The sequence below is a fragment of the Tamandua tetradactyla genome, chromosome 1 (genome assembly GCF_023851605.1).
Source record: "Tamandua tetradactyla isolate mTamTet1 chromosome 1, mTamTet1.pri, whole genome shotgun sequence".
Lineage (NCBI taxonomy): Eukaryota > Metazoa > Chordata > Mammalia > Pilosa > Myrmecophagidae > Tamandua > Tamandua tetradactyla.
In genome coordinates, this window is record NC_135327.1 from 231439499 (window position 1) to 231454816 (window position 15318).

The following is a 15318-nucleotide window of genomic DNA, read 5'->3' on the forward strand; positions in this document are numbered from 1 at the left end:
GGCTGAGAGCCCTGCGCCGGCATGCACCTGAGCCTCTGGGCCGCCCAGCCACCCCTCGCACACCTGCCAGGGCCCCTCGCACACCTGCCAGGGCCCCTCGCACACCTGCCGGGGCCCCTCGCACACCTGCACGCCCTGAGCACGCCCCGTGCACTTCCAGTGCTCCAGGTAGACGCCCCTTCAGTGCAGGAACCAGTCATGCGCAGAGAGACGAGGTTGCCCAGAGCTGAACCCCCTCAGGTGTGACTTCCAGAGGGCAGAAAGCCCCAAACTACGCAATCGCAGCTCCAACCACGGACGCCTCAGTCCCGGCGTTCAGGGGCCACCGCGCCACAGGCTGCGGGAGCTGCTTTGACCACCTTTCCATTCCCCTTCAGCTTCCCAGACACTGGAAATTCCTAATTAGAGTGATCTTATGACAGACCAATTAAGAAAACGTGCTATCTATCACTCCACTTTGTTACAAAGATTCTGCTCACTCTTCCTTCCTTTTCTCTTGGCGGCTCAGAGTAACAAGTTAAAGTTCAATACTTACAAGTCCTTTATTTTTTGTGGTCTTTTAAAAATATTTTCATCAACAAAGCTTCACACACATACATTCTATACATGGTGTACAATCAGTGACTCACAATATTATCACATAATTGTGTATTCATCATCGTCATTTTTTACATTTGCATCACTCCAGAAAATGAAATAAAAAAGAAAACTCTCATATATCCCATACCTCTTAACCCTCCCTCTCATTGACCACTAGTATTTCCATCTACCTAATTTATTTTACCCCTTTTCCCTGTATTATCTATTTATTTTTTATACATTTTTTTTACTCATCTCTTCATACATTGGATAAAAGGAGCATCAGACACAAGGTTTTCACAATCACATGATCGTATTGTAAAAGCTATATACTTACACAAGTATCAAGGCTACTAGAACCTAGCTCAACAGTTTTAGGCACTTCCCTCCAGCCACTCCAATACACCATAAACTAAAAACAGGTATCTATATGATGCATAAGAATAACCTCCAGGATAACCTCTGGACTCAGTTTGAAATCCCTCAGTCACTGAAACTTTATTTTGTCTCATTTCTCTCTTCCGTTTTTAGTCAAGAAAGCTTTCTCAATCCCTTGATGCTGGGAGATTTGCACGCCTGGGAGTCATGTCCCATGTAGAAGGGAGGGTAGTGAATTCACCTGCCAAGTCGGCTTAGAGAGAGAGGCCACACCTGAGCAACAAAAGAGCTTCTATGGGGGTGACTCCTATGCATAATTTTAAGTAGGCTTAGCCTATCCTTTGAAGGAATACATTTCATAGGGGGCAAACCCCAAGATCAAGAAGCCCTATATTTAAGGAGTGCTAAGTCTATTGCTTATCAGATGATATTTACCTCCATATTAACTTCATAAAAGCGATTACCATACCACTTTAATAATAGGTAATAAAGGAAACCTATTTCTGCTAAACTGGCCTAAAAACAAGGTTCAAAAAGTAAATTCAAGAATAAAATGCATTATGATCCCATTTTTAGCTGCAAAATTTTGTCTGACTGCCTGAATTGTTAAAACATGCAATACTTTTCCAAGAACTCTTTCAATTATCATTAGATGATAATCTCCACAATGCATAAAAGTGTCTTTTGGAGGCTTGCATTGGCTTTTATTGCCAAAATCACTTTGGAAAATAAAATCTATGTTGAATAGTTTGGGGTTAACCATGGAATAAATATGACAATTATTCTACTTCAGCAGCATCTGGAATTAGTATTTAAATTAAACACTTTCCTCATTTGCCAACACTACCATCTTTTATGAAGAAACATGAGAAAAGTCTGGAAGGAAAGTTATTCTTGGGAAAAAGAAATAAAAATAAAGAACAGGTTGGAACAAAGAGAGAAAGAAAGAATAAAAGTGGAGGCATGCCGAGACATTTAGGAGAGAATTAGAAGGTCAGATCTTCCTGATGGGCCAAGTATAATATTATAAGTGTTGTAACATGACATATCACCCCTCCTTGAAACCTTCTTGGGGTGGTGGCAAGGCCCACTGATACCCAATAATCTGCAAAATACCTGTCGAATTATCATATTTCACAAGAATATCAATAAATGATAAAACATATCAATTTTAGTTTTGAGTCAAGCAAATTCAAAACCTTTTATACAAAGTGGCTTTTAGGGTGACCAATCACCCTATTTGCCTGGGTCGGTCCAGTTGGCACCTGAAAGTCCAGCCTACTGGGAAATCCCTCCATCCCAGGCAAATTGGATGGTTACTTGCCCTGCCTCTAATTCACCACGCATTCAAGGTCTGCGTCTCACCACTTTTCCCTCTAAAACTCAGTAGGAGAAAACGACACACATACCTGAAACTTCTGCGGGCTCTGGATTTCGATGACATTTCTCTCCCACTGACTTGGCCGCCCAGCTGTGTTTAGCCATACAGGTTGGAGGGGACTGCCACATGCCGTCTGGAGGCCCACGACCAGCCTTCCCCCCACGCGGCCGAAGAAGTGATAAAACGTCACCTGTGAAAAACAGCCGATGTCCAAATCATAATCAAGATGCTCCCTGTGTGAAAAGTACTGAGAAAGGAGGCTGCTTTTAAATACCTGGCAAGCTTGTTGGTTATTAGTCGGAAGGAAAACTCTGCTTCTTAAGTTTGAGGAAGTAGAAGCCACTTTGGGGATGAGTGAGAGGAAATGGGCTGTTAAAATACAAGAGGCAGCATGTTAGCTCCAGCAGGATGGCTGACAAACTTCCTGAAGACAGACCCACATGCACAGCAAGTCAACATATTTTTGTTTAAATAGACATTGAACTTCACTGGTTGCTTTTGCAAACTGTCTGCCTGATACTTGCACTGAGCAATAACTGATTGTGAGCCTATCCCGGAGAACAGGTCACAACCTCAGGTGTGCTGGTTTGAAAGGATTTATGTTCCCTAGAAAAGCCATGTTTTAATCCTAATCAATCCTGTGGGGGCAACGGTTTCATCTAATCCCTATTCAGTACTGTATGTTGGAAACTTGATTATGTCATCTCCTCAGAGATGTGACTCAATCAGTTGTGAGTATTGAACTTGATTAGAGGGAGATGTGCCTCCACCCATTCTACATGGGTCTTGATACGTTTACTGGAATCCTATAAAAGAGAAGACGGCTTTGAGAGAGTGCCTTTTGAGAATAAAGAGAGAGCCACAGAATCACGACAGAAGGACGAGAGAACCACGGAGTCCACCAGCCAGTGACCTGTGGAGATGAAGAAGGAACACGCCTCCCAGGGAGCTTCATGAAGCCAGAGACCTGGAGGGAAAGCTAGTAGATGCCACCATGTTTGCCATGTGCCCTTCCAGCTGAGAGAGAACCCCTGAACTCATTGGCCTTTCTTGAGTGACGATAACCTCTTGATGGTGTCTTAGTTTGGACATTTGTATAGACTTGCTTTAATTGGGGCATTTTCTTAGCCTTAAAATTGTAAACTAGCAGCTTATTAAATTCCCCTTTTTAAAAGGCATTCTATTTCTGGTATATTGCATTCTTGCAGCTAGCAAACAAGAACAGGAGGCATCACATCTATGATAGAAAGTAGCTTGCAAGGACCATGCCAAAGAAACCGTTGTCCTGGGATGCCCTACCACCGTAAGTAATCCAACCCAGAACACAAAGAGGGCCCTGTGTGCTGGGATTTGCTCAGGAGGAGGTGGATGAGCCAGCCCCAGCTACCCTGGGTCTTGGGGACTTCTGAGCCCAGACGTCCCTGTGCAGGGCAGGGCAGGGCAGGCCACATCTGTGGGGCGTCACCATTTCAGAGCCCATTTAGTAAGTGCTGGGCCTTCCCAGGTGAAGCAAACTGCCTGCCTGATACTCCCACTGAGAAGTCAGTGGTATTTTCAAGCTGGGTTGGAAATCACCTCCAATTGTCACATCACTGGGAAAATCAATACCAGATTGCAAAAGCTAAGAAACTTCTTGTTCCCAGTCCCTACCCCAAAACTGCACCCAACCTAAACAGAAAACAGTGATACTAGCGATGGCGCATGGCTATGGTTGTGGGCATAATTGAAATCACTGATAACAGACAATTGCTCTGAGAGAGAACTCCCTGGAATTATTAAATAAACATAATTTAGATGAAGAGCTGGCATCACGGTATACAAGTCAACCATCGTTAGTTTGCTCTCACAGCATTTTCCACAGGTGACACAAATGTCAATCACACAAATAATCAAATAAACATAATAAGCATGGATATATTGTTATATGTATATAACATTAATTTGTTAAATAATATTATTAGCAATACAAATAGTAATAGCATTCAACAGGCCTTACATTGCTGATAGTAAGTATTCAGCTAATAAGAAGCCCCCTTGAGATGTGCAGGAAAAATTGGTTTTATTCATCAAGGATATTACTTAAATTAATCACATTTATTTTTTAAAAATTTGGTCTTAAAAATCAGGTTGGACGTATCAAGATATTAAATAAGAAAGTAGTATTTGAAAAAGTATTTTTGAAGCATGCACAAATAAATTATTTAAATATCTAAGCAGAATGTTTTGCAAACATAAATTACGTCGTTTGGTACATGGTTTGGCATTATAAATTATTGTGTATTTTGTTGAAAGTAAAAAAAGATTAATCTTAAGATTACAGCAGAAAGTAAAGTTTTAAACTCAGAAATAGCCTGAGATCTTTTGACATTTGTTTCAGTAATAAAATTCTTTCTTTTCATGGACAAAAAAAGTACTTAAAATATACTGTAAAGTTGAAGAAATGTCTGTTTTCTACCATAAACTCAAACCTAGGGATAATAGCAAGCATTTAAAAATGCACATTCCATCTTACATTGCTCTTACAATATGAGTACAGGGTTTACCAGCTGGACATGTACCTAAGAGAGGAGTATGGCATTACAGAAGGGTCTCTGCTTTCTGGGGGGATTCAGGCACCATCTTTACCCATGAATGTGAGAGAAAGACAACTGGGCAGCATGGCTTCTCCCCATTTGCCCACACCCTTTCCTGCTGGCTTTAGCCTTGCAAAAGAGAGTTTGGGATGCTCATAACAAGAACAACAACAACGTGTCCAACATTCTCTCTTAATATAAACCAAGTTTGATGACAGAAATGAAACTACATAAACTATGAAAGCAACAAAAGCCATGAGTCAAGTTTTGAGGACTACATCCAGTAACCTTGGGCATGGAGCCTGGAGCCCCTGGAAAGATAAGCTGGAGTTTTCAACCTTACATTCCTTGGCTGTTCATAGAAAGCCTGCAGTCCTTCATGGCCCAAGCGCTACAGGATTTATGGGAGTGACTGTGAGCAGGAGAAACATAAATCCTAGTGCATGTTACAGGGTAACCAGTTGGCTCAGAGGAATTGAGAAGAGGGAGTATTTTAACAGTGAGATGAAATCAGTTTCCAAGGACATTTCCAAAAACCCAAACTGCAGCACTGGGTACATATCAATGGATCATCATGACACGGGGCAAGGCCTGTAGCAAAGGTTAAAATGTCAAAACTTTTGGAAAGAAAAGAAAGTGTTTATCTAAGACAGAAATATAACCCAGTTCAGATAACAGAGAGGAAATGGTCATCTTAGATACAAATGCTCCTAAATTTCTAATTTTTATTTATTAAATTCTGTTTCCATCAAATGATGTTTGCCTCCTAAACACTCATTAAGGTAACAAGCTCAACACAACCAAATAATATTTGCTAAAATTGTATCTCTTAAAGGATACCCCCAAATGTCAATGCCTCATAATTGCTAGCAGTTTTTAAGTGAATGCTGCCATATCAATTTTGGCCTAACTTCAGTGACAAAGGGCTAAGGAGGAGAATTTAGGAAAGCATAAAGCATGCAATATATCATAGGGTAATGCCACTGAACATAGTGGAATAAGTCCTCCAAAATTTGTCTCCTCCATAAAAGCCACAAACAAACCAGCAAGTTTTTCAGAATCAACTTTCTCAGAACTCTGGATATGAACCAAGGCTTACAGCAAACAGAGAAATATTTGTACCAGGAAAAAAAAAATGGCTGAATTTCCAGTCAAAACAGTGTCATGAAACCAGAGTTTCATGGTGTCTTAATTTGCCCTCATCCCATCACCCACTCTCCAGCTCCACAGCAACCTTGAACAGTAGCATCCCTCATTCCTGGTGTGGCTCAGCAGTCATAGAGTGAGGGTAATGGAGGTGGAACTTGTTCCAAAATTTCTAAATAATTGTCCTCATTTGACTTGTCTGATGGTTACTGAAAGAACCCACATACAAGACTGTCTGAACTTTAGCTGACCAGGAGCTCACCAGTGTGAAGAGCTCTTTCTTACTGACAAGTGTTTTATCTGTGCAGCGGACCAAGGTGGTGGGTCACAGTTGGAGTAAACCACAGATTAGCCATAAAGCTTGCAGGGAAAGCTAGGGAATGGAATGTCCACAGGGACACTGGAAATCCCTAATGTACTTGCATGAATAGAGAAGTCTGTGCTTGATACAGGCCAGGGAAGTTCCTAACCACTCACCTCTTGGAGACCCTGTGGCGCTGTGTGAGCGGGAGGTGATGGCTAAGGTAGAGTTGTTGACTGCTTGGCTGAGTGCTGAAGATGCACCCAACACACATGCAGACAACCACTCAAAAAGGCCAGATTTATTAGCTCAGGCATTGAAAGAATACCTTTTGTGTCACAGCTGACTAATAAGCTAACCAAGGAGACACTTTAGTGGCCGCGCACTACAAAAAATGAAGACTTTACACAGTATGAGTTCAGAAAACTAAATTAAAACAAACAAAATAAACCAAAACTAAAACAAATGGCAGCAACAATAAACTCTGGGGGTGGAGAAGTGAGATCCTAGTTCTAGAATCATAGCATCATTTTGTTTAAAATGTCCAAGTTTCAACCAAAAATTACCAGACATTTAATAAAGCAAGAAAGTATGACACAAACAGGAAAAAAGGAGGCAGTAGAAACTTCCCTAAGGAAACCTGGATATTTACCTTCTTAGACACTATTTTAAATATGTTCCATGTCTAAATAACCAAAGAAACCATGAGCATGATGTCTCACCAAAAACAAAATATCAGTGAAGAAACAGAAAATGTAAAAAGAGACCAAATAAAGATTCAGAAGTTGAAAATCACAATAAATGAAATGAAAAATCCACTAATGGGGCTCAACAACAGTAAGAACTAGAAGAAAGAATCAGCAAAAATGGAAGGTAGTTCAATTGAGACCATCCAATCCAGGAGCAGTGGGAGAAAAAGAATGAAGGCAACCTGTGGGACACCCTCGAGTGTACAAGCATGGATACAGCAGAAGTCCCAGAAGGAGAGGAGAGAAAGAACAGTCAGAAAGAGAATTTGCTGAAATACTGGCTGAACACAATGAATTCCAAGTACAAAACATTCAATGAGACACATCATAAAAAATGTCAGAATGAAAAACAAAGAGAGAATCTTGAATGCAGCAAAAGAGAAGTCACATTGCATACAAGTGTTCCTCTACAGGATTAAAAGCTGATTTCTCATCAGAAACTGTGGAGGCCAGAAGGCAGTGGGGTGACATATTCAAAGTACTGAAAGAGAAAAGACTGTCACACAAGAATTCTTTACCATACAAACCTATCCTTTAAAAATGAAGGAGAGGGAGAACCGAAGACTGTCTGGCTGGTGCAAACAGCCTAATGCGGAAGTGTGGAATCCTTGTGAGTGCATGGATGGGGAGACGGGGAGACGGGGAGATGGGGCCTAGGAAGTAAGGCTACGTTCCTTGGGTGCACAACGCTCATCAGCACAGCCCAATGACCTGTGCTCACCCCACACCCCACGCACCACCCCCCACTGCCTACGCTCCAAGCATCCCTGCCCCACCAACCCCCAGCACTCATGCCTGCCCCACAACCCACCCCAAGCGTGCATGCCTCCCCCAGCCCAACCCACCTTTCCTGCATAAGCAGCCTCACCCCACCCCTCCTGAGCCCCATGTCCCCCACCCTGCCTCCTGCACGCGGTCGCATAAAGGCTGGGGGTGCTTACCTCCATACTCAGGCTATACCTGCCCCAGCCCATAAAGTCCAGCAACCACACTCCATCCCCCTGAGCTCTGCACATGTACATCAGTTTATGCACACATCCAGGATCTGTGCATGTGCATGGCCCCTAGTCATGCCCCCCAGCTCTGGGCAAGTGCTGACCTGCACAGCCAGGTGACATCTGCCCCCATCCCATGTAGGTATAATGCCGACCTGCTGCCTTGAGTTCTGTGCATGTGCACAAAGGGCCCCGCACCCTAGACCCATGCACATGCACAGCACATCATACCTGCTGTAGGGCGCCCACGCCCACAGGCACAAGCATAGCTTCCCCAACCTGCTCCTATACCTGCGCTGCAACCCTAACTGCACTGTTGTGTCCTGCATCCTGCTCTACATCCATCCTGCAACACAAGGCCTTAGATGACTGAAGTAAACCAACTCACAAAGTAAACCAATCAAGATATTTACATGTGACAAAAGCAACACAAGATCATTAAGCATATCACAATGCAGACAGCTACAGCCCTGCCTAACTACCAGATTAAAACACCAGAGGAGACACAGACATTGGAACAACTAATCGAAGATGTTCATACAACTCTACTAAATAAAATAAATGGGATGGCTAATGACATAAAGGAGATCAAGAAGACACTAGAAGAGCACAAAGAATAATTTGAAAGAATAAATAGAAAAATAGCTGATATCACAAAAATTAAAGATGCTGTAGACCAAATAAAACATGCTAGAAACACACAACAGAAAATCAGAAGAGGCAGAAGGTTGAAAAAGGGAACTAGAGGAGAGAACAACTGATTTCAAACACTCAAAACAGCAAATGGCAAAAAAAGATGGAAGAATTTGAATTGGATTTCAGAGAAATGATGGACAAAACAAAGCACACAAATATAAGAATCATTTGTGTCCCAGAAGGAGAAGAGAGAAGTAAAGGGCCAGGAAGATTAGTTGACAATATAATGGGGGAAAACTTTCCAACCCTTATAAAGGACACAAATATGCAAGTCAAAGAAGCTCAACAAACTTCAAATAGAATAAATCCAAATAGGACTTCCCCAAGACACATACTAATCCATCTGTTAAATGTTGAAAAGAAGTAGAAAATCCTGAAAGCGGCAAGAGAAAAACAATCTACTACATACAAGGGAAACCACATAATACTGAGTTCAGACTACTCAACTGGCACTATGGAAGCAAGAAGGCAGTGGTATGATATACTGATGATCCTGAAAGAAAGACTTCCAACCAAGAATTCAATACCCAGCCAAATTTTCCTTCAAAACCGAGGGAGAGATTAAAATGTTCACAGACTAAGAAATCCTGAAAGAACTCGTCAACAAGAGACTGGTCCTACAGGAAATACTAAAAGGAGTTCTGCCAGTTGAAAAAAAAGACAGGAGAGGGAGATCTGGAGAAGGGCTCGGAATTGAAGCGTACACTAAGGGTAATTTAAAGAACACAAAGAGAAAGAGGGAAAAGAATATATAGAACTGACAAAATCCAAAGATAAAATGGTGGATTCAAGAAATGCCTTTTCAGTAATAACTTTGATATTAATGGACTAAACTTAGCAATTAAAAGATAGGTTGGCAGAATGGATTAAGACATATAATTCAGCTATATACTGGTTACAAGAGATTCATCTTAGACACAAGGATACAAATCAACTGAAAGTGAAAGGATGAAAAAAAAGATGTTCCATGCAAGTTGTAACCAAAAGAAAGCAGGAGCAGCTATATTAATATTGAACAAAATGAACTTTAAAAGTAAAGACATCAAGACATCATAAGAGACAAAGAAGGACACTATATATTAATAAAAGGGGCAATTCACCAAGAAGAAATAACAGTCATAAATGTTTATGCTCCCAATCAAGGAGCTCCAAAGTACATGAGACAGACATTGGCAAAACTGAAGGGACCGATAGGTGTTTCAATAATACTAGTAGGAGACTTCAGTACACCACTCTCCGCTATAGATAGAACAACCAGACAGAAGATTCACATAATTGATCATAATAACAAAAGCTCTAAATTCCCATTTAAAACTGATTTCAAATACCCAAATAAGAAAAATAATCTGTGGTATAAGAGGAAATGTTAACTTTTCAAATTATTTATTATCTTCAATAGTCAATAGACTTCAGATTTATAGGGAATTACACATTTTTAAAACCCCATACATTGCCTTTAACATCAGTTGGACTCTAGAAATATTTAAAACTCTTGCTTTGTTACCCCATTAGTTTTTTAAAAAATAAAGTTGTACTAGCATTGCAAAGATGCATTTCAATTTGTTATAATGACACCATTTTAACAGAAAGCCATGCTGCATACTTGGCAAAATCAACACTACTCTTTAGTCTCTCTGGCTGAGCTTTGGTAGACCACAAATATCAACACAGAGATGGTTTTCATGTTCTAATAGATTTTGGAGTTTAGCTTTGAAAACTTCTCCAGGAATTGATTACATGATGGAAAATATTATTTCAGAGTACTGGCAAATTATTTCAAGAGTAAATCAATTAAAAATGTGATTAATATTTATGAAATAAGTATTTTTGAACGGGGCCAAGATCTCATCAAGACAATATTTATATACACATTCCCAAACACCTAATATCTGGAGGGAGAACATTTGCTTATTTAAATGATCTCTAGAGACATACACATAGCTTAATATTTTAATGTATCTATAAGCGGTATGCATCACACTAATTAAAATCACCAGCCTTCAGTTAGCTACACCAGGCAATCTTTTACCTCTTTTTCCTTCTGCGGCTGGTACTATCGTTATCCCCATTTTCCAGATGAGGAAAGTGAGATCACAGAGTGAGGGTTGAAGTTAGCTGGTTACCAGGATTCAAACCCATCTAGTCTGACCCCAGAGATCTTTAACCAAACCAGGCGATACAGCTAAAATGGCATCTGCTTATACAACATGCCAATTTCAATGTGAATTGCCTCCATTCCATCTCTTGATATTTTAGAATTATAACTATTTTGAAAATGGTTTAAGACTGCCTAAAATTAGATGTTTTACATTTTCTTATATAAATATCAGCAAAGATTCTACACTCCAGTATCAGCCTAGATTCTGCTCCCCTAATCATCCGCTTTGTTAAAAAAAAAAAAAAAGGAAGTGAAAGGGCACCCAAAGTGTTTACCTGATGCATTCCCACGGTGATCGTAAAATGGAGGTGCCTGGCTGGTCTCCCCATTTCTCGTTGTCCACCCAAGATGCAGATTTTCGTCCTGGGTCATCCTACAGAGCCCATCCTCAAAATCACATCTTTCATAACTTGAGCCTAAGAAGAGAAAAAATAGATTAGCTTTCACAAACAGCCCCATTTGGCTTCTTGGGAAATAAGACAATATGGGAAAGGAAGGCTTAGCAACCAACGACAAAATATAGATTAACATAGGGATTATCTTTCACATTTTGGGTCTACCTTATTTGTGCCAAGCTTGTTGGCATATGACATTCTAATAAATTGCAGACCCAAACCCAGTAAGGCCAAGTGGGAAGAGGTCCACACAGGGTGTTGCTTCTTGGGCCCCCACTGAACCACAGTGAGCCCGTCCTTCCTCACGAGTTTGGAATAAGGGCATCCTTCCTTGCCAACCACAAATGGCCATATAAGGGTCTCATGGCACCATCTACATAAAAATACACTGACAGCTCCTGTGTACCATCAGGAGTTACTTTGAAGGATGCATCTTCTACTCAATGCACAGACACTTAATTCCAGGCATGGGCAGGCCAGGTCTCAGGGCTTCAGGGCTCCTCTCACTGAAGCTCAGCCTTTCACAGCTGTGCTGCACCTCTGGATTTCAGCACCACACCTCACTGTGATTCCAGTATTCTCCAAGTGCTTGGTGCCTTTATGGCATGAAGGCATCTGCCCTGGCTCCTTCTTCCTGTTCTGGGTAAGGTGATCCAAGGGCTTGGAGAGGCAGACAGGTTTGGGCATGTGGCTATTCGCCGCAACCAGCACACATTATTCCATTATTCAACAACTAAAAATGTCGCTCTTAAAAAACAGGTGTCCTTGATCAGAAATAACCCATATGCATTCTGGTCCGCAGCCACGTTGGGTTCCCCCCTTGACAAGTGAGTTCTTACTCTGAATTCAGGTCACATTAGCCAAGCAGGAGCAAATGTTCCAACCGGTTGTTAGACAGTGCTCGGCAGCTAATCACAAGAACACTTTTTATTTAATTGTACTCTTCTGGGTAACAGATATTATTTAATAATAATGGACCGAGATGATTTTTAGATAAAGGGCAATTAGAAATGTCACATTTAAACATTAGGTAAAACTACTTTATATTTTCCCTCCCAGGTCCTTTATTTTAAATATTTTGCCAACCAGCTGTAATCTGTAATAATCACAAAAATGTTCTTCGCTACACTTTGAGGTTGTTTGAACTGTGCAAGGCATTCTACTTGCAACATTCGTTTATTCCTCCCAACAGCTGCACAGAGCAGGCATCTTGCTCCACTTTAAAGACAAGGAAGTACAGAAGATTCCTTAGAGATGCTGAGTAACCCGTCCAAGACAGAACAGCCAGTGGGTGTCATGGCCACAGGGCTTACTGACCCCAGGACCTGGGCTCCTGAGCTCTGCTCTGAGGCCAGTTAATCCACTGTCCCACTTTTATCAAAGCCGACAATTAGACTTCTATCAGAGCTTCTAGCCAGTTGAACTGCCAGCATTTGTCATTCTACCCCAAAGCCAGGATGGTCCAGCTATTCTGGATATCTCACAAAGCCCCTGTGAATTCATAAACTCGTCCAATCCATTTGCTTGGCATCGGTAGGGGTGGCAGATGAAGTGTGCCACACAGGGAATCCGGACGACAAAAATTAATTAGATTAGATAGTCAAAATTGTCATTCGATCAACTGTGTACCTATCTACACAATTATGCATTCATTCTCAAATTTTCCACTAGTTCCCAGCAATTTTTACAATGATCTATGCATGACTATAAAATATTTACATTAATTCCTGAAATTTCACCACATTTTAGCATGTGTATGGAATGTGCACACATTTTCACACAGGTGTGAATTTTGTTTAAACACCAAGAAATTGTCCTGCATTACCCTTCCTTAGTTGACTATTTGACATCCATTTGCAATATATTTTTTTCCATACACAAAGGTACTGATGATTTCCGGACATATTATAACTGGAAAATAGCTAAATAAAACATCTTTCCTCTCAGTGGTCTCATCAGGGGTTCTTTCTGTCATAAAGAAAGTCTAACGATGACATACTTTCAGCTAATTCCTATAAAAATGGAATCTTGAAGTTCTAATAATGGCTGGATCACCCAAAAATGCATGAGAAAGTTTTCTAAGCATTCATTTCTCCTTCAGTGGAGAATTATTTATTCTAAAGCTGTTTGAAAGTTTTTTCCTTGAATCGTGGCTGGTTTGCCTTCTCATTTCACTGGCCACGTGGCTCCATTCAAATCTGAAGCTACCTGCCGTCATAAAATCAGATTTGAAATATTGATTAGTTTTTATCAGGAAATGTCTGTGTCATCCGGGGCACTGAATTAACTTTAATATTTGTATTGAGACAGAACGGGGAAAAACCCCGACTCCCAGAGGTCCGGAAGCCAGTGGAAGCAGCAATTCCACAGTCTCTCCGGGATGAGCCCAGATGCTGACGGGGTCCCGTCGCCCCACTGCCTCCAAACCCAAGCCACTGGGCCCATCTTTGGAAAAGCTGTCACCTCAGCAGTAACCAGGTCAGGGAGAAAGGATTGCCAAGCCGTGTTTCCACTCTGCCCTCGTCTGAGCAGCAGTGACCTTCACTGGAGGCTTCCGTGCTTCTCAGTGGCTATGCAAAGAGGCTGACGAGGTGCTGGCTTTTGGTTGAGTGTGCAGCCATGCTCACTCTAGTACAAAATACGTCACACGGCTGTGGACATGTAGTTAACCTCTTCCAGGGGGGCAGCCTAGCCAGAAGAGCCAATGGTCACCTGCTGCCCTTGTAAGGGTGAATACAGGGTCCTGAAGAGAAAATTGTATCTCTTGCATGGACAATCTTTCCATTAAATAAACCAACTCATAAATAAAGTCCTGTTGTGTTTTTTTTCTAAATAGGATTTCAATTTCTCTCAAAATAAGTAAAATTTTTCTTCCAAATTCAATCAAGTATTTCAGGATTTATCCACTAGAAAGTCATAACAATTTCTAAGTAATGGAGAACATGACCTTCCATCCCAATGTACTTGCTGGAACGCTCTTCAAAGCTGCGATTCAAGGTCACGTCTTGATAAGGTTGACGGCATTCATACCAGAACCCAAGCCTTCTCTCGGGGTTCCTTGCCAAGCCTTTCACCCCAGCACAGGTGTGCAGAAAGGATGTTGTAGACAGACACCTGTGAAAGGTGACAGGAGCCAGGCATGCCGAGTTCTAGGAACAGACACTGGCTTCCCTAGATGCCGTTTGTGGAAAACGCTGCTCACCGTTCGATGCCGTTGGGGGTCTGGGCTCACCAGGCTGCCGAGGAGACACCACCCACGGCTGCTCAGCGCAGGAATCTGCTGGCTCCTGGTCTCAGGGTGTCAGCCCGGCCGAGCTTCCCAGGGCCGGGAGCGCTCCGCAGCCCTGGGCTCCTGGCTGTCACCCCTGCCTCCTGCACACCACCCCCTCGCCTGTGCCTTCTCTGCACACCTTTGTTGGGGTACAGGATCCAATCCAACACTAAGAGGCTGAGCGCTTCCGAAGGTTCCCCTTTGCACACTTGAGGGGAAAAGCAAGCCGGGTGAGTGGTTTTATCAACTCCATGGAGAAATGAAATAGTGCCGCTGACAATTCTCCAATCATTCATTCAGCCAGCCAGTAACCAATCACCAGCTGCTTCATATTTGTATCTGTCTAATGTGTACATTCTCTATGTGCTAACCTTCCAGAAACTGGGGAGAACTAGGTTAAGTTCCCGCACTACTGGAACTAACAGTTTGCTTTGCCTTGACCACCTTCAAAATGCTACAACGCCTGTTCCCAGCTCTGGAAGGAATGACATCACTTGACAGAGTCATGTGTTCTTATTAGTATTTGTGTGAATATTATTTTGTTCCAATTCACAAAGCAGCTCTTGGTGGGCTCCACCACATTCTCTGGCTGTTATGGTGGTGATAAGAAACCCTATCAAATGAATCAAGATAAAATTCCACGTCCCTCCAGCCAACTTTCAGATTGGGCTGGGAGTGTCTCCACTGTGCTGCTTT

At 41.9% G+C, this 15318-nt stretch overlaps 1 protein-coding gene across 6 annotated transcripts in view; it reads right to left on the reverse strand.

Moving 5' to 3' along the window:
- The window catches only part of MALRD1 (MAM and LDL receptor class A domain containing 1), a 752096-nt gene that overhangs the window by 728689 nt on the left and 8089 nt on the right, over positions 1–15318 (reverse strand). For all 6 annotated transcript variants that reach the window (XM_077154409.1, XM_077154433.1, XM_077154399.1 and 3 more), the window contains exons 2-4: positions 11232–11372; positions 2613–2707; positions 2367–2528 (exon numbers count right to left, since the gene is read on the reverse strand). In XM_077154409.1, the coding sequence (XP_077010524.1) occupies positions 2367–2528; positions 2613–2707; positions 11232–11372 (398 nt within the window). The remainder of the gene's footprint in view (positions 1–2366; positions 2529–2612; positions 2708–11231; positions 11373–15318) is intronic.